Source organism: Haliotis asinina, chromosome 12 (assembly GCF_037392515.1).
Source record: "Haliotis asinina isolate JCU_RB_2024 chromosome 12, JCU_Hal_asi_v2, whole genome shotgun sequence".
Classification (NCBI taxonomy): Eukaryota; Metazoa; Mollusca; class Gastropoda; order Lepetellida; family Haliotidae; genus Haliotis; species Haliotis asinina.
Window position 1 is genome coordinate 1,179,792 of NC_090291.1, and position 23,166 is coordinate 1,202,957.

Consider the following 23,166-nt stretch of genomic DNA (forward strand, 5'->3'; position numbering starts at 1 on the left):
TTTCAGGATGTTCTTCCTCCAGAATTACAGTGGTGCCTTCACAGTGAAGACATCTTGGGGCTTGGTACTTATATTTCCAGGTTGGTATATCGGTAATATCTAGCAGTGTGGATGACTGTCATAGGGATTTATCTATAGCAGATTCTTTAAAAAAAAACAGCATCATCATACTATCATTGTTCTGCAATATACTTTTTGTTGTTTTTCTATCCAACAATCAAGCCATGATTGTATTCACTTGCATCAGTCAGCAGATGGCTTGAGGGAGTAAGGAGGTAACTTTGTCCACTGTTTGATATAAGTTCATGTAAAATAATAATCAACAGTATTTTTTTTATCAATGTAGACATTTTGTGTCATTAACCACATTTCTGGCAAAGAGTTGTTTGTTTACTTGCCGCCATGGTTACTATAATATACATGTAGTATGACTGAGGCATAAAACAACATGCGTTCACTAGTAGTGTTTCATGTGTAAGTTAGACTTCCAACTGAGAAATTGTTAAGGATTCAAGTGGTTTTTATTTTTTTAGTACCAAATTGTTCTTGCAGGAAGATGACTGAGCCCCAGTTTGTGAGAAAGTTTAGTACAAACATGTACAAACTTTGTAAGCAAAACAACCCTGAGAGCAACATTAATGTCAAGAAGCAAACAAATGCTGCACTTTCTGGTAGGTGCAAGGATTCCAGAGAATAACGTTCATTGTTTCAGTATGCCCAAAAGAAAAGTGTGTTTTTACCCCTCTCAACACATGCCGTTTTGAGCTGTGAATTATTGGTTTTAATGCTTAAGGATGTTTCTATTCAGAGTACTCTTGTGAGCTTCTAGTTCTAGTCTGATACTGATTATTCTAGGAATATTCAGCTTCCTTGTCAACTCGGGCTTTCCAGAGAAGAAGGACAAGGAAGCCGCGTTCCGGAAAGTAAGTATACAGCATCATGTCCCAGAGAAAGGTGTTCCATACAGCCTTGTCTTTCTGAATAGAGTTATGTCCCTTATGACCACAGGATGTGCTACAATTTGGTTGGTCAGATCTCACTTTGATGTAACTGTTACTCACTGAATAGATGGACAGTGGAGTAGCGGAGAGGGTAGAGTGTTAAATCGTCAGACAGAAGACCTGGGTTTGATTCCCCTCATTTGTACAGCGAGTGTCTCCCACCATGATATTGGTTAAACAGTGCTTGAAATGATGTCAAACCGTACTCCTGTAGTACTGAATGTATAATCAAACACAACAAAGGCCTTTTAGGGTTTATATGATCCTTTCTCACTGGCTACAGAAAATCATATAGCCGTTAAGAATGTCAATGTTTTATGGAATGGATTTGTTTGATTGATGTATACCATAGTTGTCCTATTAAAGATCCTGCACTAAAAGCTCCCCCTGATAAACTTCTATACAGAACTGTATGTAATCTTTACAAATGCAATCCACAGAAATGCCATGTAATTGCCTTGTGACTATTACCAAAAATGTTATTCTTCAATTTTTCAACTATACATGTGATGTGTACAGGTTTAATAAACATACCTTTCCAGTCAATATTCTGATTGCACAGAGTCCTTGTAACAGTAAATTTGTTATGCTAAACTTGGAAACAGACCCCTCTATTCAACAAAATACTAGTTTATATGGTTACCATCTGTTGCAGGTTGCTGCAGCTATTCTGGATGATGTCATCAGAGGTCAGTAATATTATGTGAAATTTGAACATAGTGTGCACACTTCTCAAAATTGTTTAGGTCAGTGGTATCAGTTTCTGCAGAAAAATATTCTCATTTGTGTGCCATTGTACACAGTGATCTCAGAAGAAAGGTGGTCGTGATACCTTACCATAGACTCACAGCTGGCATAGCACTAAGGTGATCGTAAACCCCATACTTTGATATAGAGTCATGGCTGGCATAGCACTAAGATGATCGTAACCCCCATACCTTAATATAGACTCATGGCTGGCATAGCACTAAGGTGATCGTAAACCCCATACTTTAATATAGACTCATGGCTGGCATAGCACTAAGATGATCGTAACCCCCATACCTTAATATAGACTCATGGCTGGCATAGCACTAAGGTGATCGTAAACCCCATACTTTAATATAGAGTCATGGCTGGCATAGCACTAAGATGATCGTAACCCCCATACTTTAATATAGACTCATGACTGGCATAGCACTAAGATGATCGTAACCCCCATACCTTAATATAGACTCATGGCTGGCATAGCACTAAGATGATCGTAAACCCCATACTTTAATATAGACTCATGACTGGCATAGCACTAAGATGATCGTAACCCCCATACCTTAATATAGACTCATGGCTGGCATAGCACTAAGGTGATCGTAAACCCCATACTTTGATATAGAGTCATGGCTGGCATAGCACTAAGATGATCGTAACCCCCATACCTTAATATAGACTCATGGCTGGCATAGCACTAAGGTGATCGTAAACCCCATACTTTGATATAGAGTCATGGCTGGCATAGCACTAAGATGATCGTAACCCCCATACCTTAATATAGACTCATGGCTGGCATAGCACTAAGGTGATCGTAAACCCCATACTTTTTTATAGACTCATGGCTGGCATATTCCTACGGCTGCTTTGAACAATGTCACCTTGGAGAAAATTGGCCTAAAGATATCTGCTGGAACTTCTGCTGCATATTTATAGATTTTTGCACCCAGACCCTCGATCACTAAACCGAGTTTAAGACATGATGGTGACATCTTATTGAAACATGATGAAACAAGAGTGCTGATGAAACTAGGTCCTCAAACACCTAATTATACACCAACTGATATGTGTGCAAGTCATGTGACATTTAACCCTCTTGTGCCTCACACAGCTTGGATTATCCAGGGTAATAATAGTAAGATTATATTTGTGCACTTTTAGCAGACATGAAGCCTGGAATGGTGCCTTATAAATATTCTGTTGTTAAATTACATGCTTGTGAACATGATATGAAATAAAACATAGACACTGGTCCTGTATTCATTAGAAACGTTGAACATGCCTCAATTTCATGCTTTTTGTTATTTTTACTTCCAACCTTGTGAGTACCACATGTATGGCAGGGTAGTTATAGTTCACTTAAACGCTGGGTGTCTATTTTCATGCATATTTTCACATGGACAATACAGGCTGTTCAGGAATAATTCAATCAAAACTATAAAGCTTAGGGAATATAGTTGCCTGTGATTGAAAACACGGATTGTTCATAATCTGGGACATAACATTTCAGCTGTACTAGACGGAGATGATGAGCATGTGGTTCTATTTGTGGGACTAACTTACACTGAAGACTGTCTGAACCAAGTCAGCTTCAAGAAGTTCTGTACCCACACCCTCTCCCTTCTCATGAGCTACAAACCAAGTTTGAAAGGTGAGTCCAACTTGCTGTATACCCTTCTGATTAGTCACACCACAGTATGAAATGTGAAACCTTTAAAGTAAACCCTATTGATCAACATCAGTACAGTGTTAAGGTGAAACCTTTAAAGTAAACCCTGATCAACATCAGTACAGTGTTAAGGTGAAACCTTTAAAGTAAACCCTGTTGATCAACATCAGTACAATGTTAAGGTGAAACCTTTAAAGTAAACCCTGTTGATCAACATCAGTACAGTGTTAAGGTGAAACCTTTAAAGTAAACCCTGTTGATCAACATCAGTACAGTGTTAAGGTGAAACCTTTAAAGTAAACCCTATAGATCAACATCAGTACAGTGTTAAGGTGAAACCTTTAAAGTAAACCCTGTTGATCAACATCAGTACAGTGTTAAGGTGACACCTTTAAAGTAAACCCTGTTGATCAACATCAGTACAGTGTTAAGGTGAAACCTTTTAAGTAAACCCTGTTGATCAACATCTGTACAGTGTTAAGGTGACACCTTTAAAGTAAACCCTATAGATCAACATCAGTACAGTGTTAAGGTGAAACCTTTAAAATAAACCCTGTTGATCAACATGAGTACAGTGTTAAGGTGAAACATTTACGGTAAACCCTATAGATCAACATGAGTACAGTGTTAAGGTGAAACCTTTATAGTAAACCCTATAGATCAACATCAGTACAGTGTTAAGGTGAAACCTTTAAAGTAAACCCTGTTGATCAACATCAGTACAGTGTTAAGGTGAAACCTTTAAAGTAAACCCTGTTGATCAACATCAGTACAGTGTTAAGGTGAAACCTTTAAAGTAAACCCTGTTGATCAACATCAGTACAATGTTAAGGTGAAACCTTTAAAGTAAACCCTGTTGATCAACATCAGTACAGTGTTAAGGTGAAACCTTTAAAGTAAACCCTGTTGATCAACATCAGTACAGTGTTAAGGTGACACCTTTAAAGTAAACCCTGTTGATCAACATCAGTACAGTGTTAAGGTGAAACCTTTAAAGTAAACCCTGTTGATCAACATCAGTACAGTGTTAAGGTGAAACCTTTAAAGTAAACCCTATTGATCAACATCAGTACAGTTTTTAGGTGAAACCTTTATAGTAAACCCTATAGATCAACATCAGTACAGTGTTAAGGTGAAACCTTTAAAGTAAACCCTGTTGATCAACATCAGTACAGTTTTTAGGTGAAACCTTTAAAGTAAACCCTGTTGATCAACATCAGTACAGTGTTAAGGTGAAACCTTTAAAGTAAACCCTGTTGATCAACATCAGTACAGTGTTAAGGTGAAACCTTTAAAGTAAACCCTGTTGATCAACATCAGTACAGTGTTAAGGTGAAACCTTTAAAGTAAACCCTATTGATCAACATCAGTACAGTTTTTAGGTGAAACCTTTAAAGTAAACCCTGTTGATCAACATCAGTACAGTGTTAAGGTGACACCTTTAAAGTAAACCCTATAGATCAACATCAGTACAGTGTTAAGGTGAAACCTTTAAAATAAACCCTGTTGATCAACATGAGTACAGTGTTAAGGTGAAACCTTTATAGTAAACCCTATAGATCAACATCAGTACAGTGTTAAGGTGAAACCTTTAAAGTAAACCCTGTTGATCAACATCAGTACAGTGTTAAGGTGAAACCTTTAAAGTAAACCCTGTTGATCAACATCAGTACAGTGTTAAGGTGAAACCTTTAAAGTAAACCCTGTTGATCAACATCAGTACAGTGTTAAGGTGAAACCTTTAAAGTAAACCCTGTTGATCAACATCAGTACAGTGTTAAGGTGAAACCTTTAAAGTAAACCCTGTTGATCAACATCAGTACAGTGTTAAGGTGAAACCTTTAAAGTAAACCCTGTTGATCAACATCAGTACAGTGTTAAGGTGAAACCTTTAAAGTAAACCCTATAGATCACTGTATCAACTGTGAGGTGTGTGTTGTATTTCCTTCAGATTTCATCTGGGTCAACTGTAACTGTGCTTTGTGTTTTCAGTTTCCCAAGCATTTAAACAACAAGCCCAGTGGAAATCAGCAAAAGTGTCAGACAAGATTTCCAACCTGTACAAACAGGTACTGCTACCTTTTCATCCCACTTGTTATGATCAGATATGCTTGTTGTGGTTCATATTTTATAGATTTTGGTATCTTTTGATGCTTCTGACCTTGGAATTATGACCAGTGCTCAAGATATTTTCTCAAGCAGTTGCGTATTTACTTCCATGTCTGTTTGCACATTAATGTTTAATTGCATTTCTTGAGAAGTAACCAGAATTTTGTATATTCCCACTAGTTTGAAGAACAGGGTACTTTCACACAGAGTTTCCTTACTGGGTGTAATTAATCTTTCTAAATATGTAAATATTAATGCTTCTCAAGAGATTTCAGTAATTCTGATAATGCCAAATAGTTGGCAGCCATTTTTGAACACTCAACATGGAAATACTAGTCATGTGACTACTACGGTAAACTCCATATGATGGCTACGGCTGTAATAGTATGTGTATATATAGGATTTGCTTAACATTTGCTAACACTGTTGTAGAGTTTGGGCGCCACAATGAATTATCATATGCAAGACAATTTAGTTAATTAAGTAAAGTATGCAAAGTATGAAAGACCTATTGGGTTTTAAGTGATTTTTGTTCGTTTTATTTTTTGTACTCCCAGATTTGTAATTAATAGAGTAAATTTGATTTTTATTGAGTAAAATACATAAATACACTCCTTATCCAGAGCTCTGTAAGACAAATCAGCTCACTTCAAACACAGTTCCACCTTAATGCACACTGACTTAACGGTGTTTGGTCATATGTGACCTGAAAAGAACTGTAGACTGAATGTATCTTGTAGTCTCTATGAAGATGAAGGTTCTGGGATGGGGCAGGATCTTCCCTACACACTGTAGAACAAGATTACTAGATTGATACGTGACTTCACCTTGACCCTCAAACATGGGTGTCCCCGAACCCTCAAATATTGATTTTAAGAGTCCTTGCGGACAATGTGAAGGAAGTAACAGCCCAGATAGGTGTGCATTGTGATAATTTCTTTAGAGCCCAAAATGAATCATCACACATGTCAACTGATGGATAAGATTATGCATGTAACTGCTCTGAAAGTCAGAGTGAGTGAGTGTGGTTTTACACTGCTTTTAGCAATATTCCAGCAATATCACGGCAGGGGACACCAGAAATGGGCTTCAGACATTGTACCCATGTGAGGAATTGAACAAGAGTCTTTGCCATGACAAGCTTAATCACTAGGCTACCCCACTGCCCCTAGCAAGGTTGTAGATGTGTTGTTTTATGACAAGGAACAATTTGCTTCCCTTTTGGTGCAGTGAATTTACTATTTATTTTTTTTTTCATCTTTATTTATTTTTTCTTTTTTTGCGTTCATTCTCTGCATTTGTGTGTACTGGATGAACGTTTACACGTGATATAAAACCCTGGTGATAGGATGACCAGACTCTGTCACATGGTTAATTGTGTGTCACCCTTGATGGGGTGAACCATTATTGTTCAAAGGACTCGTGCATCGTATAACCGAGCATGTGTGTCATCTGTGTGCTGTATGACCCCTGTACATTATATGACCTGTAATCTGTATGACAGTATGTTGCTGTATGATTGATGACCCATTAACTGTATGATTGGTATGAGGTGAATGCTGTATGACTGTTCAGGACTTGGAGACTATAACCGATAATCATGCATCATCAGTATGCTATACAACCTATATGACCTGTACATTATATGACCTGAACATTATTTGACCTGTATGATTGCCTCATATCTCATGAAACAGTTGATGTGTTAAGTGATGGCACCTGTATCCCAAGGATGTACCCATCAGTGGAGAGGTGATGTAACTCAGTTCTATCCTTTGAAAATACTCCAGTGCTGTCTGTCTGTGTCGGTCTGTCAACACAAGACAGGATCTTCCAGAAACCTGTCAGGGTGTTCTATTGTACATGCAGTTTACAATTGCACCTTGTTGATGATGTCCAGTGGATACAGACTGTGTTTTATATATGTATGGATGACAACATCAAAGGTCGTACCCATTCAAAGATGCGTTAAGACCATGACCAGCCCAACCAAGTGACAACAGGTGTAGCTTCTCACAACTTGAAACAGTTTGTTTTTAGAGAAAGTGCAGGTATCATCTATCAGTGGCAGCCAGGATGTAAAATCTATACCCTTCACAGACAGTGTAACAGATACTGACGTTCTGTTCTCTAACCAGGAAGAACCAATACAAGGACAAAACTCAAAGAAGCAGATGCATCGGAAGATGGTGCTCAGCCCAAATGTGTGTATCCTGTTGATACACGATATATCAGCACAGAAAATAGAGGAAGCTGTCTTCCTGACAGCTCTTCACTGATGGGGAAACATCCCAAACTGACCTACATCCCGGTTCATGAGGGCAGGGACAGGTAACCAGTATAACGGGGACGGATGAGTGATGAGTTGGAACCAGGTACCTGTCTCTGTACCTGTACCCGTTATGATCATGTGACTAATTCATTTAACAATGTGACATACGATTCTTTCATGATTGAAAGGACGTACTGCCTTTGAAGATGTAGGTATGATGAACAGTCACCTGTTTTGAATATAATATGTCATCGTAAAGATATTGCAAAACTCAAATAGTTTGGATCTGTCCCAAACACGCAGTGGATATGTACAAGGTATTATCTACTCAACATGGCTCAACAGAAAAATGTGAAACTATCACCTCTCTTTTTGGGAGATTGCAATCATGCTGACTCTCAAATATTGATGCAGAAGGCTGATCAGTTTCATCTTTACTCTGTTAGGTTGTCATAAAGGATTTATCCCACAAGAAGTAGCCATGAAGTTATGGGGACCCAGTTTGACAGGGAAAACTGTGCTTCACTAAATGTACATTTTCTTGTGAAAAGACAGGCAAGAACACACCGGCAGTAGCTTCAATCACCTAAAGATGGCTTTTGTCCACATCCCATTTCAGTTTCTGGCATAGAAGAAAGCAGGTGTACCCACAGCAATGTATGGCTTGCTTGACGTGAATGCTGTATCTGACTTGAACCCTGTATGACATGAATGATGTATATGACCTGTACGTTGTGTGACGTGAATGCTGTTCTGGCCTGTATGTTGTGAGGTGAATGCTGTATCTGACTTGTACCCTGTATGATGTGAAAGCTGTTTCTAACCCCTATGTTGTATGATGTGAATGCTGTATCTGACTTGTACCCTGTATGATGTGAATGATGTATATGACCTGTACGTTGTGTGACGTGAATGCTGTTCTGGCCTGTATGTTGTGAGGTGAATGCTGTATCTGACTTGTACCCTGTGTGATGTGAAAGCTGTTTCTAACCCCTATGTTGTATGATGTGAATGCTGTATCTGACTTGTACCCTGTGTGATGTGAAAGCTGTTTCTAACCCCTATGTTGTATGATTTGAATGCTGTATCTGACTTGAACCCTGTATGACATGAATGATAGTAGTATATACAATGGGGGTTTTAAAACACTTTCAAGAAAAGTCTCTACAAAGCCTTATTTACTAAATAAGGCTTTGGTTGGGCCATTAGCTCTTGCTACTATTACCCCTACTACTTAACGTGTGTTGGAGGTAACACTGTGCCTATATCACGTTTATATCGATGAAACAGTTTAACGTGAACCGCCTATGATCTCTTTGGTGTTCGTAATAAAGGCTTGCTGGGCTTTTTGTATCCCCTGTTCTATGTACTTTTTTTTCTCGTCCTCGCTGATAGCAGACTTACGAGACTTGGATCGAATATCTTGTTTCATTCCGTTATATTTTGTGAGTTCAGAGAGGATTGAACGAAACTCCTCTTCTGAGATCTTACTATCAGAGAGTGCCGTGGAAATACGCCCACTTACTGTGTTGAGCTTTGCTTCGGCCAGAACCCTGATCTCGTCGTGTTTCAATGCCTTACGATGCAGTCTGCGTGATATCAACTTAAGTGCCAACCCTAACACCCCTGCCACCCCAGCTGTTATTTCAATACCTAGCACTATACGTGTAGCCACGATGGTAGCTAACAATCCAACACCTGCCGCCCCTAGTCCCATGCTGGTTGTCATAAGGGTAGTGTCAGCCCCGTCCAAGATATTGAAAGCTCTATGGTACTTTTTATATAGTGCTTTCCGCGTGTCACGGTCTTGTTCTAGTTGGCGTTTCACGTCACATAACTGCCTCAAGCGGAACCCATCTACGGTTTCCAGCGTCTTCGCTACTTCCTCTACGACTGGGTACAGACCCATCCTATAATATATATTTTGAAAGATATTTTAATTGGGTTTCAGTTAAAAGTCTATTAATGAATTTGAAGTCTACAAGATCTAGATTATTAGTTAGGGTAATAGGTGAGAGTCTAATAGAATTTCCTGTTGTAATAAAAACCCCACTGAGGCTTATTAAGTGGTTTATAGGACCCGTGGTATCCCGTTGTATAACAATACGACAATATTGGTCTATGTGTTCGTCAAACCAGTGTATTGACACCCCGGGTAAAATTTGGTGTACTCTTGAGGTGTTTTCATTGTTTAAATCAAAGAAGACTTCTATGATGAGTGTGAAAGGGGGGAATATCTCAAAACCTATGCCATAAGCATTATTGCTTAATATTAATTTATTGTTTGGCCAAGCCCTTAACCCTTTTTTTTTGTGACCAATAGATTCTATGTATACTAATTCCTTCTCCGGAATGAAATCCACAATCAAGATACCGTTGTTCCTAATCTTAGAGATATACCCCGTATCTGCGTCTATTGTGATATAAGGTGAGGTGAATGTTACGTTGATCAGCCATTTGGGCTCTTTAAAATCTGATAACGACACCCATCTGTACACGTTGTCTTTGAAGTGCAGGATATATAAGGTGTCTTCCTCACCAGGCTGATCGAATCCCTCCGTATCTCCTAGGTCGTTAAGCGTAGTGTTGGGACGATGACTGGTCATTATTATACTATTACGATATAATTTCCAACTGGTTTTCTGATAATAATTCAGGGGTGAACTTCATACCCATGAAGTGTATGTTGTCAGGCAGGAAGATCTTGGTTAGTGATATCTTGTTTTCCACGATCACGTTGACCCCCTGCAGACTGGTGTTGGAGCCGACACCCACCCGCACGTAAACGTTGCAAACTTGATACTGGTGTCGTTTCCCCCACCCGAGTTTGATCCCCTTCACGATCTCGACATCATTCCCCGATGGTTCCCCTAGGTAGACTTTGATGATCAGTGTTGAGTTTGCTGGTAGACTCTCTAGTATACTGACCACGCCTTCGAATTCAGACACCAACTGCAATGTCACGTTTTGTATGGCTGGTTTACTCGATAGCATGTGGGCTGCCATAGTGTCGAGTGGGCTGACGACTACGCTACGTCTCTGAGTTGGGACGTAAGCCACGAGCAGGGTTCCATTGTTCACGACTTTGTTTAGGTGGTTGTCTTTGTTATCCGTGAATACGTAGGGGGAGCCGAGTTTAATATTGAGAAACCAGTCGTTATCGGGTAACAACACCCACTTGTCATCTTCGGTGAAGACGAGCATATATGGCTTGTTTCGGGTGACGGTAGTGCTCTCAACATCGTCTAAGTCGAACAGTTTACCCCCGAACGATGGGTATATTATCCAGTTATTACCGGTGTTGACAAGGGCGTACTTAGTGTTGATTTTTGCTCTACTATATCACTTAGGGTTCCACCGGAGGGGACTTCAACGCGTTTGTAAATGTTGTTTTTCAGTTGCAAGACGTACGATTTACCATCTACTCCGGGAGCGTCGAAACCGCGCGTGTCTCCGAGGTCGGAGATCCCGATATTGACGCATTTTTTCACTCCAGGCCCTTGTGCGCTGGTCATTTTACATGAAGCGTTAAGCTGAGGTATCCTATATTTACAGGATTATGATTTATATCTAACACCGATATTATCAGCTCAGGTATGTTGCCCTGGGTTAATCTCTTATACTGCCGTGGTGAAAACGACTCGGTTCTACCGTCGTTGTATTTCTCAGTTTTCACCGGCACTGCTCTCAGTATAGTGGAAGGGTGACCTCCTTGAATGTTGTACGTTGTGCTCATCTGACCGAGATGAATGTACAGCTCTCGGTACGGTACTAGGTCGGGTAACTTCGTGCCTGTGACGGTTGTTGTTGGTTTTATCTCATCAGGAGACATACCGAGTATCCTCGCTAATGGTCGGCCGAGCCTCAATGAGGTTCTTCCGTTGTTGATTAACACCACTGTGCCGTTTGAGTCGTTCATCTTGAGTTCGGCTCCCAGGGGTTTGAAGACCTCATCGTTTAGAGAGCACACGCTGTAGTAGCCGTCAGTTATCTGGCTGCGAGTTCCACTGACGAACAGCTTATTGTTGCTGGCGTTGATGTTAGTCCATTGCGGTAGGTAGGTGATATCGCAGAGTGCGACTTCGAGTTGACCTGACGTATTATCGATCGCGTGCATCAGCTGAACGGCCTCACCGCTCGTTATTCCTGGAAGTGTTATGTACATATTATAATATATAATTTATATATTATAATATGGACTTAGCACACTTGAAAATCGTGGTGGTAGGTAGTACGGGGTTTAAAGCAACCTTTATTAATATCTTTGAAAACTATATCGTGACCGTTAATAACGCGCAGGCGGTGGTAAACTGGAATCAAAACCCAATGCAGTTTTGGCAGAACCAACTCAACTTTGCTGTGTGGTGTGCGACGACAGGGTCGGGTGTGACACTAGACTACGGTATAGACGAACTGAGTAAGGCAGTCATTTTGTTTCATATTTATTATCAAACGAGACGAATATTGAAGGAAATAAGTGCTCCTCTTCCCCAAGATAAAGCGTGGAGTATGACGAATAACCCCTATGATAAACGCGCTTATGAACGTGTTTGTGGGGAGTTTGAGATTCCAACAATAAAGACTTTCGCCTTCCTGGTGTGAACCATGGTCTCGGTATAGTTCTCGTGTACTTCTACAGGTCCGGAACATATATGGCCGGTTCTGCAGATGGTACATACAACCCAAACCGTCATACATTTACAGGTCCAACAACGAATGAAAAGATCCATGTCAGCTGTATAAAGCAAACCAATCCTGATGCAGCCACAGCCTGGACTAAAATGATCTCAAAAACATTGAAAGAATTCACTCGTGCTGGTACAATACGCTTGAACGACTCGATTCGAACGTACGTGTGGGCGCTGTTGGGTGCGCAGTCGATGACGCGTTCCAACATCCTCGGTAAGGGAACTGCTTACGACGCTCAGAAACAGTTCGTTGCCAACGTTGAGGATGCTATCAATTCTACAGTTGATCTCCCGTGGGCCATCGACCGTTACCAAAACGTGTTAGAATACGCCAGATCGAAAGTCAATTACGTGTTTGGCGTGGGGTTGTACATGGCTCCGAGTGATATGCAACTGAGAGTAAAAAAAGTGGTGGGTTATAACAACAAAATAGTCATAGCCACGGCGGATCAAAAGTTGGGTATCAACCCCGATATTAACACCCCCTATATCCCACACATCCCACCACGTGAAACGGGTATAGTGGCGCCACCCCCGGAGTCTAAAGTTCATGTGGGGGTACCCCCCACACACCCCCATATTCAGGCCTCCAATCACATCGATAGTAAAACGGCCCTGGTGGTTGGTGGGGTAGCTTTGGGACTTATTTGGTTAAAAATTTCTTAGCCGCTACGTACACCAGATCCGCCACGGCGACGATGGCTGCCCACAGGTTTTGACTGAGCCACGTGGCAGTTTTAGCCAGAGCGCCCAACAACCACGAGACGATGCTACCCAGGATGCCGGGAAGGGCTTCGGCGGCTTTACCAGCTAGTTTAGCTAGGCGTTCCCCGAGTTTTTTTATCCAGTCTTTAACACCCCCACCGCCGCCGGCAGGTGTGGGAGTTCCCCCGCCGCCGGCAGGCCCCACAGTACCCCTTGTCAGTGACACCACCAGGGTTGATATGATGAAACCCAATGCAGTCAGAATGCTGGCGATGGTGATCCCTTGCTCCCGGAACAATATCCGAATCCTGTCTGCTAACGTGGTGTCTCGGTGGAGGACTTGATTGATGGTTTCCCGCACACGGTTGGTCTGGGATCTAAGCTTTTCTTTGTAGCCGGACGCTGTCTCCAACCATGTCTGCCTTTCATCTTCCAAATTACGTATTCGTTCCTCGATGGTGGCTTTCATAGACTCGTCCTCAGTTTCACCGAGTTTTTCCTTTTCATAGGCGATGTGGTCGTCTATCTCACTCATTTTGGCCGTGCTTTTCCAGAGCTGACCACGAATGGTTTGCATCAACAGGTCCAACCCCTTCAGTTCCCGAAAGGTAATTTCGAGACCCGGGAAGGGCTTGTTCTTGTAGTCGGCCAACACCTTTTCAATATCATAAGTCATGTTTTAATCCGATGTGGCGTCCCTGATGCCTTCCAGACTTTGAACTAACTTCGGAGGATACTGCTTAGGTCGCGCGCCACCGTAATCTATGAAGCCTAGTTCATCGCGGACAAAGTTACTCCCATGTCGACTGCTCAGTGTTGATAAAGCAAGCGGTTCTCTCGTGCGTTTATGCACGAGATCGATCTCCGGGTGAGCCTTCAAACGCAGCGTGCCATTGCTATCGAGGGTAAACCTGGAATAGTTCCTTCCCAACGGCTTGAGTTTGGATTTATTTTCAACTGCGTTGTAATAATCGTCGACGGCGCCCTCCATGAGTGAGTCACCTTGCGAGAATGAGGTCTCCTGGTCATCATTGAATGCCTGGGCACTATCGTCCCACATATCATCCATAGGTATGTCTTCATCCATTATTTATTATTAAAAATATATTTCATTTATATATAACAATGTACGGCAGAAAATTAGATCCTTTCAGAAGATTGAGAGAGCCATTAGGAGCCAGAGCCGTGCGCCAGTCGGTGACCATCACCAACAATCCCAGCAAGATAGACCAGAATCAAACTCTGCTGGTTAGATTTCCAAACCTTGGTGAGAATGACCTCATTGTACCAGGCACTGTTCGACTGGCGTTCAATATCACGTTGACCTCCGACAACGACAAACGCGAGCTAGTGCGGAACGTGGGTCGAGCTATCATCAAGAAAACGACCGTCAAGATCAGCGGTAACGAGGTGCTGAGTATCGACGACAGCGTCGTGTTTCACTGCTACGGGGATCTCTGGAAAAGCGAGGGAGAACGAGTCAATGATGTGTACCAGGGTATCAGCAAATCAACCCGGTCGCGCATAGGGTATGCCTTCACGACAGACCAGCTAGACAAGCTATCGGACGGTGAAAAGGCCATCGCTCGAGCATACGGGAATCGATTCTGCGTGCCGCTCGACTTCGAGTTGCTCACGGGACACGCGCCGTTTTACCAGGCCGCGCTGGGTGATAGGCTCGAATACGAGCTCACGTTTAACGACTATAGCAAAGTAGTGCGTACGCCGAACGGTGATGAGGCCAGTTATGCCATAGACAACATCTCTCTGGAGTTCGACATGGTCACTAGCCCGGAGCTGGCCAGGCAGGTTCGAAGCCAGTACTCTGGGAAGATGGCTATCCTGTACGATCGCGTACTGAGGCATAGATCAGTCATGCGAGATAAGAGCGACACTGTGTGGAATATCAACCTGAACGTGCCGGCGCGATCGATGAAAGGTATCCTGGTCGTCCCCGTGGAGGATTACGAGCCATTCCGGAGGGACAGCGAGAAGTTTTTCAACCCCGAGATTGAAAAGGTGGAAGTGACCATCGAGGGCGTGCCCAACCAGCTGTTCAGTCATGGTATGAGACCACACCAGCAGTGGGATGAGATAAAAAAGCTACCAGTGGGGACCCCACATTATATAACAAAGGACCTGGACCTCGGCTCCGTGCAGATCGGTGAATACCTGACCACCAAGTACGCCCTATGGTTGGACATGCGATCCACGGATGATGATAAACTGCACGGTAGCGGGCGCCGTATAGATAACGGCAGCGAAGGGATAACCATCCAGATTACTAAGAAGGCTCAACCCGCTGGTAAGTTGAAATTATATTTGTACGTTATTATGGACGCGCAACTTAATATAGACAATGGGAGATTCGTGCAAGCCATCTATTGACCTCCCCACTGACCCACACTGCGCCATAGTGTGCGGGCAGACTGGCTGTGGGAAGACCGTTTTCGTGTTGGATATGTTGGAGGGTTACTACAAGGATGTGTTCGATAACATCGTTATCATGTGCCCTACTCTGAGCATGAATAAAACGTACGCGCGACCTTGGGTGATGACGGACCCGGACGTACACAAAATCGACCCTGGAACAGGCCGCAGGACTGGTTGAAAGCTCTTCACGAGAAATTTAAAGGGGAACCGACGCTGTTTATACTGGACGACTGCAGCGCTAATCGCGAGATAACAAAAAAGAGAGACATGCTATCGTACCTGGCCTTCTCCGGCCGGCATGCAAATCACAGCGTCTGGGTGCTAACGCAGAAGTTCAACTCGGTGTTGAAAGACCTCAGGGAGCAGACGCGATGGGTGGCCTTATTTCACTGCAAGGACAGGGATTCGTTCGAGGAGTGTTTGAGAGAGAACGATGTGATGAGCAAATTAGAACGGGAACGGGTGAAGAAACAGCTCGCTGAAACTAAACACGCTAAGCTCGTGCTCAAGACCGACCAACCAGTAGCATATAGGGTGTGCTAAAGCTAAGCAAAGCTAAGCAAAGCTAAGCTAAAGCTAAGCAAATGCTAAGTATAGCTATGATATTTGAAGTGTTTGTCGTGTGCAACTTAACCTTCATTTCTCTGTGTTTTGTCTGTATCGGGTATTATATAGTTAAAACTAAATCTTACTTGTTATATTATAAGATGGAGTGTGAGGAATTGCTCGAACAATTGTTGGTACCTGGGGTAGTGGATGATGACAAGCGAGAGAAACTGGTGGCGTTGGCTGTTGGCGGCAAAGCCAAACATTACTTTGGAGACTACACTCCGGATAAAATTCACAAAATGTCAGCCGAAGAAATCGATAAGCTGTACGCTAGATACGAGTCCCGGCTCGGAGCAGAAATGACAAAGACAATAGGATCGGCTATGACCCAGATATACACCGGTATTGTATCATACTTCCTTCCCATTCCACCAGAGCGCCGACTTTACCTGTGGGAGGACCTCGAGAAAGACCCTTTTATCGAACACGCCGTGAGTTCTATCAGCTGCGGGCTGTACCACAAATATGGTATGTTGTTGGCTCCAGTGACGGCGGCGATTATCACGGCAAAGCATTGTCAATTTGAGAGAAAAAATAATAATAATAGTATAGATGGATGCTGCTCCCGAGGTGACGGAAGTGACACAGGAACCAGTGAGGGAAACCCCTCCCGAGGTGACGGTGGAGACCAGGGAAACAGTAACCAGGCAGAAGAATCCTAAGAGAGTAGCTGCCGGTAAAAAACGGTGGTGTAACCAACATAAAATTATCAACCCCCGACTGTTGTTGGCTGTAGGTGCTGCCGTGGTTATAACATGGTTATACGTGGGAGTACCCTCCCACAGTGAGGTGGTACCCCCCAACAGTGAGGTGGTAACCCCCACTGTCGACCCGCATATCATGTTATAATTTAAAATATTTTTATATATACATAATGTCTGAGGGGAAAACGTTCGTCAACGACGCATACCACGCCACAGTGGTCGCCAGTCTAGCAGTAGGGTACGCTCGGTTGACTAAAATGGTGCTTAAACAACCAACTATCAAGCTAGATTTCAACCTGCAGGATATGGGTATGCTCATAATGAACCTTGGTATGGCGATGGCCACAAAAGACATCCTAGTAAAACAAGGGATAATACCTGATAATATAATGAAATAAATATAGGATGGCCACGATAGCTATGATGGTCGGTGGGGCGTTAGTGAATGCCCTGGCATTTTCCGGGAGTAATTTCCTCTTCTCGAAACTATGAGATGATCACGCGGCTGAAATACAGGAAGAAAGGAAGCGGCACGATCTCGCTACTGAGAACTTACAAAAGGCACAGGCCGAGTACGCTAAAAAACGCCTCCAGAGGATCGATTTTATTAACGAACAACTCCAGCGTGAAAACCATGCCGTTCAAACATTCAACGATGTCGATGAAGCAGTGAAAGAATACTACCTACTAACTGGTAAACGATTGGAACCGCTCAATAAACCCACACTCGCTCAGTACTACACACCATCCAAGGGACAAATGAATCGTGAACTGGGCTTCATAGTGTTGGGTATAGCAGCTACTGCGTTGGTTGCGAAGCAATTAAATTAAATACCTATATAAGTAAACATGAGACCCGCTCCATACCAATGCGAATACATACTTATGGGGAAGACCGAGGCCTGTGGTAGGAAATGCAGGAATCAGGGGTTCTGTTGTTTCCATATGGGAAGTCCTAACTACACGTGTTCTGTGTGTGGTATCGGGGTTAAAGGGCACTACTGTCTATGTAAAGCTCACGGAGCGAACGTAGTCAGACATCAACTCATCTACGAGAATAAAAAGGGCTACATAAAAGAACGTAGGCGACTGCTCAAGATAGACTCCAATTAGACATTGGTTATGTTAGGTGTAAACACTATGACTACTGTACGCGAGCTTAAGCGGGTCGCAAAACAGAGAGGTGTGATCGGGTATTCTCGAATGCGGAAGTCAGCATTGTTGAGATTACTAGGTTTAGAAGCCCCTCCTACGGTAAAACAATTAAAAGCTCAAGCAAAACAGCTTGGATACACGGGTTATTCAAACCTGGGGAGAGCCGGGTTAACCGCATTGTTATCACATACCCCCGTTCCCACTGTAAAACAACTGAAAGCCGAGGCACACGATTTGGGTTTAGGCGGGTATTCCCGTATGAGAAAACCACAGCTTGTAGAATTATTACGACAGAATAGAGCTATTGACCTACAGTTCGTGCGCACTGAGCGCGCTGTAGGCAACTATTTGAGAGGTTGGCGCATGCACGTTGATAGAAACATAGACATTACAGATATCAAGCCTCTGATAGCTGATAAGGTCAACCAGGAACTAAATAACCTAGGAAGTATCAAGTTTCAGATCACAGTGAAAATGTCGCTCGATAAGCAGGATGAGTATGTTCAGCCTTACTTCCGAGGTAAACAAGAGGTTGTCACACATACAGAGACCATTGACACATCAATCGATACCAGTTTTCAGCAGATACGAGAATACCTAGAACGCTACACACACTTGGGGTCCGGGTGGGCTGTAGATAAAATCGATAATGTCTATCTAGACATAGCTAACTACGTGCCATTCAGAGGCGGGTCATATCTAGCCTTGCCCCCCTACTATAGGAACAAACATGCCATAGTAAACGTTAAGAATAGAGGAAACGATTGCCTGAGGTTAGCTATCAGGTCAGCCTTATTTCCAGCTGACACTAATCCGAACAGGTCTTCTAATTATCCTCAGGAAGATGGGCTCAACTGGGATGGTATAGATGAACCCACCCCCATATCCCAGATCACTAAAGTAGAAAAACAGAGTAATCTGGCTATAAATGTCTTTGGGCACGAAGGTAACACAACAATAGTACACAGGGTCAGCCCGGTGAAGGATCGCCAAGTTATCAATATATTCATGATCCAGCGAGGTGAAAAGTATCACTACACATGGATAAAACACTTTAGCAGGCTGTTGTATGACCAATCGGCACACAGAGAAAAGACCCACTTCTGTGAACGATGCCTACATGGCTTCACACGAGCTGATTTATTAGAATCCCACCGGGATGATTGTCAAGGTGTGGGGCAGACGGCCATACGAGTCGACATGCCTAAGGAAGGTGATAATATCCTAAAATTCAGTAACCACAAGAACCAAATGTCTGTGCCTTATATCATATACGCCGACTTCGAAGCCTTGGTGGTGGGGGATTCCCCCACACCCCCCAGTGGTGGTAGCTTTACCCACAAAACACAAGAGCATAAAGCCTGTGGGTTTGGATACATTGTCGTCCGTTGTGACGGGGAAACGAAAACTCCGGTAGTGTATAGGGGCCCTGACGCGGCTGAAAGGTTTCTAAAGTGTTTGCAGGAGGAAGAAAAAATTATTAGGAATACATTGTATAGAATCGCTCCCATGCGTATGACCCGAGTCGACAGGCTAGCTCACGCTAGTAGCACTAACTGTCACGTGTGTGACTCACCACTTAATGGTGATTCGGTGAGAGATCACTGCCACATAACTGGTAAGTATAGAGGCGCCGCTCACAGCGCGTGCAACCTCAAGCTTAAAATCAACCCTAAGACAATAAACATCCCCGTTGTCTTTCACAACTTGAGAGGGTACGACTCACACTTGATCATGCAGGCCATCGCGAAAATCGATGGTAATATAACGTGCATCCCCAACAACATGGAGAGATACATCTCCTTCAGCTTAAACGGACTTAGGTTCATTGACTCGTTTCAGTTCCTCCTGTCGTCACTCGACAGTCTGGTCAAGGCCAACAATACCTTCCCTATCACCGATCGATACACAGACGCCGAGACTAGACCCCTGCTTATGAGGAAGGGTGTGTACCCCTATGAGTACATGGATAGTTGGGTCAAGTTCACCGAGACCAGACTACCCCCTATTGACTGCTTTTATAGCAAGCTGAATGAGGCGTCCGTCTCACGAGATGATTACTCGCACGCGACTAACGTATGGAATAAACTGGGTTGTAAGAACCTGGGTGATTATCACGACCTGTACTTGAGGACAGATGTACTGCTGTTAGCCGACGTGTTTGAGATGTTTAGGCGGACGTGTTTCAAGCAGTATAAACTCGACCCCGTATGGTATTACACCAGCCCAGGTCTGTCGTGGGACGCCTTGCTTAAAAAGACCGGAGTTAATTTGGAATTGCTCACAGATTACGACATGCACCTATTCATTGAGAAAGGCTTGCGAGGTGGGATTTCCATGGCATCCAAACGATACGCGAAAGCAAATAATCAATACGTGAAAGGTTACGATCCTAACAAGCCAACCAATCACATTCTCTACCTCGAGGCAAACAACCTGTACGGCTGGGCCATGAGCCAGTATCTACCTACAGGGGGATTCAAATGGGTACCCCACGTTGATGTTATGGGGGTTGCACCAGATTCGAACAAAGGTTATATCCTCGAGGTTGACTTAGAGTATACCAAGGAATTACACACATCGCACAACAGCTACCCCCTGGCCCCCGAACGTATGAGGGTTAACCCAGACTGGATGTTTGAGTACCAACATAACTTGTCAGGTGGGCGTGTGACAGACGTTGAAAAACTCGTGTCTAACTTAATGAATAAGACCAAGTACATCGTTCACTATCGCAACCTACAGCTGTACCTGTCGTTGGGTATGAGGCTGACCAAAATACACAGGGTGCTCATGTTCGACCAGAGCCCATGGATGGAGCCCTACATCAGAATGAACACAGACCTACGAAAAAAAGCCACCAGTGATTTTGAGAAAAATCTCTACAAGCTCATGAACAACTCGGTGTTTGGTAAGACTATGGAGAACCTGAGGAAACGCGTGACCGTGAAGCTGGTTCGGTCGAGTGAGGAAGACAAGCTCAGGAGATTGATAGCCAGTCCGGCATTCAACCGTAGTAAGATATTCACAGACAACCTGGTTGCCCTACACATGAAGAAAAGCCACATAAAATTCAACCGGCCTGTTTACGTGGGGATGAGCATCCTCGATTTATCCAAACACCTGATGTACGACTTTTACTACAACGAGCTCAAGAAACAGTACGGTGACAGGTGTGAAGTGCTGTACACTGACATGGATTCCCTGCTGTTAGAAATTCGAACCGAGGACTTGTACGAGGACATGAAAAAACACCTCGATTTATACGACACCAGCGACTACCCTAAGACCCATACCATACACAGTACGGTAAATAAAAAGGTCCTAGGTAAGATGAAGGACGAGTGTGCTGGCACGCCCATAGCCGAGTACATAGGTTTGAGACCTAAGATGTACTCCATACTGAAAGCCGACAATAGTGAGATCCGGAAGGCTAAGGGGGTTAAGAAGTATGTGGTGAAACAACACATCAAACACGCCAGATTCAAGGAAGCCCTGTTCAAGACCCGTACCTTTAGGCATAAAATGAACACACTTAGAAGTGATGGACATAAGATATACGGACTGACTATAAACAAGACGTCCCTGTCGCCTATGGACACGAAACGTTGGATAGCTATTGATGGGATAAACACATACGCGTATGGACATGAAAAAATTTGAGGCTATTTACTACAGCCCGCGTGGGTACTGGAAAGGAGCTAGCGCAGTAGATAAGCTAGCTAAAATAGCGCGAGTACCCCCGGAGGAAGCCAAAGCGTGGCTTGAAAAACAAGCCCTGTGGCAGATCTATTTGCCGGCACCACGCTACGTGCCTAGAAGGAGGTTCGGTATTAACATACCTAATAGCGTTCACCAGGCAGACCTACTGTTCCTACCCCACGACAAGAGGTACAAGTATGCCTTAACCGTAGTGGACGTAGCCAGTCGTTACAAGGAAGCCGAACCCTTGACCACGAAAGATTCGGCCCAGGTAGCCAGAGGATTCAAACGCATATACAAACGCAGCCCGCTGACGTGGCCAACAGAGCTGCAAGTTGACCCCGGACGGGAGTTCATGGGTGCCGTGTCACAACTGCTAGCCAAACACGATACAAAGGTCAGGCGTGGCACGGCCAGAGCCCATCGCAGCCAAGCCATAGTTGAGAGATTTAATAGGACTTTGGCTGAGCGCTTGTTCGGCCATCAGTATGCTAGGGAGATGGTCACCCCTGGAAAACGATCGACTGAATGGGTCACGAGGTTACCCAAGGTGGTGTCGGCAATCAACCATGAAGTCACCCGTCTCACCGGTAAGAAACCGGCAGACGCTATCAAACTAAAATCAATAGTTGCAGAGTCGGCCGCTCCATTGCGTGGGAAGGAGAAACAGATACCAGATAGGGCCCTAGTGAGGTATCTATACCAGCCGGGGGAACACGAGGGTGATCGCCGTAAGCGGGCCACCGATCCTATATGGTCAGTCAAAACTTACAACATAGATAAAGTGGATATAAAAGCCGACGAACCTAACTTGTACTACTTGAGGGATGGGCCGGGTAGGGGGTTTGTAAGAGAAGAATTATTGATCGTACCGTACGGCACAGTGTTACCTCCAACACACGTTAAGTAGTAGGGGTAATAGTAGCAAGAGCTAATGGCCCAACCAAAGCCTTATTTAGTAAATAAGGCTTTGTAGAGACTTTTCTTGAAAGTGTTTTAAAACCCCCATTGTATATACTACTATGATGTATATGACCTGTACGTTGTGTGACGTGAATGCTGTTCTGGCCTGTATGTTGTGAGGTGAATGCTGTATCTGACTTGTACCCTGTGTGATGTGGAAGCTGTTTCTAACCCCAATGTTGTATGACGTGAATGCTGTATCTTACTTGAACCCTGTATGACATGAATGATGTATATGACCTGTACATTGTGTGACGTGAATGCTGTTCTGGCCTGTATGTTGTGAGGTGAATGCTGTATCTGACTTGTACCCTGTGTGATGTGGAAGCTGTTTCTAACCCCTATGTTGTATGACGTGAATGCTGTATCTGACTTGAATCCTGTATGACAAGAATGATGTATATGACAT

General features: G+C 43.5%; 1 protein-coding gene across 1 annotated transcript in view; it reads left to right on the forward strand.

Moving 5' to 3' along the window:
- Nucleotides 1-23,166, forward strand: part of LOC137257849 (Fanconi anemia group A protein homolog) — an 83,712-nt gene that overhangs the window by 9,914 nt on the left and 50,632 nt on the right. Inside the window, exons 6-11 of the mRNA XM_067795331.1 lie at nucleotides 7-80; nucleotides 553-671; nucleotides 856-923; nucleotides 1,657-1,690; nucleotides 3,259-3,399; nucleotides 5,410-5,486. Coding sequence (XP_067651432.1) covers nucleotides 7-80; nucleotides 553-671; nucleotides 856-923; nucleotides 1,657-1,690; nucleotides 3,259-3,399; nucleotides 5,410-5,486 — 513 coding nt within the window. The remainder of the gene's footprint in view (nucleotides 1-6; nucleotides 81-552; nucleotides 672-855; nucleotides 924-1,656; nucleotides 1,691-3,258; nucleotides 3,400-5,409; nucleotides 5,487-23,166) is intronic.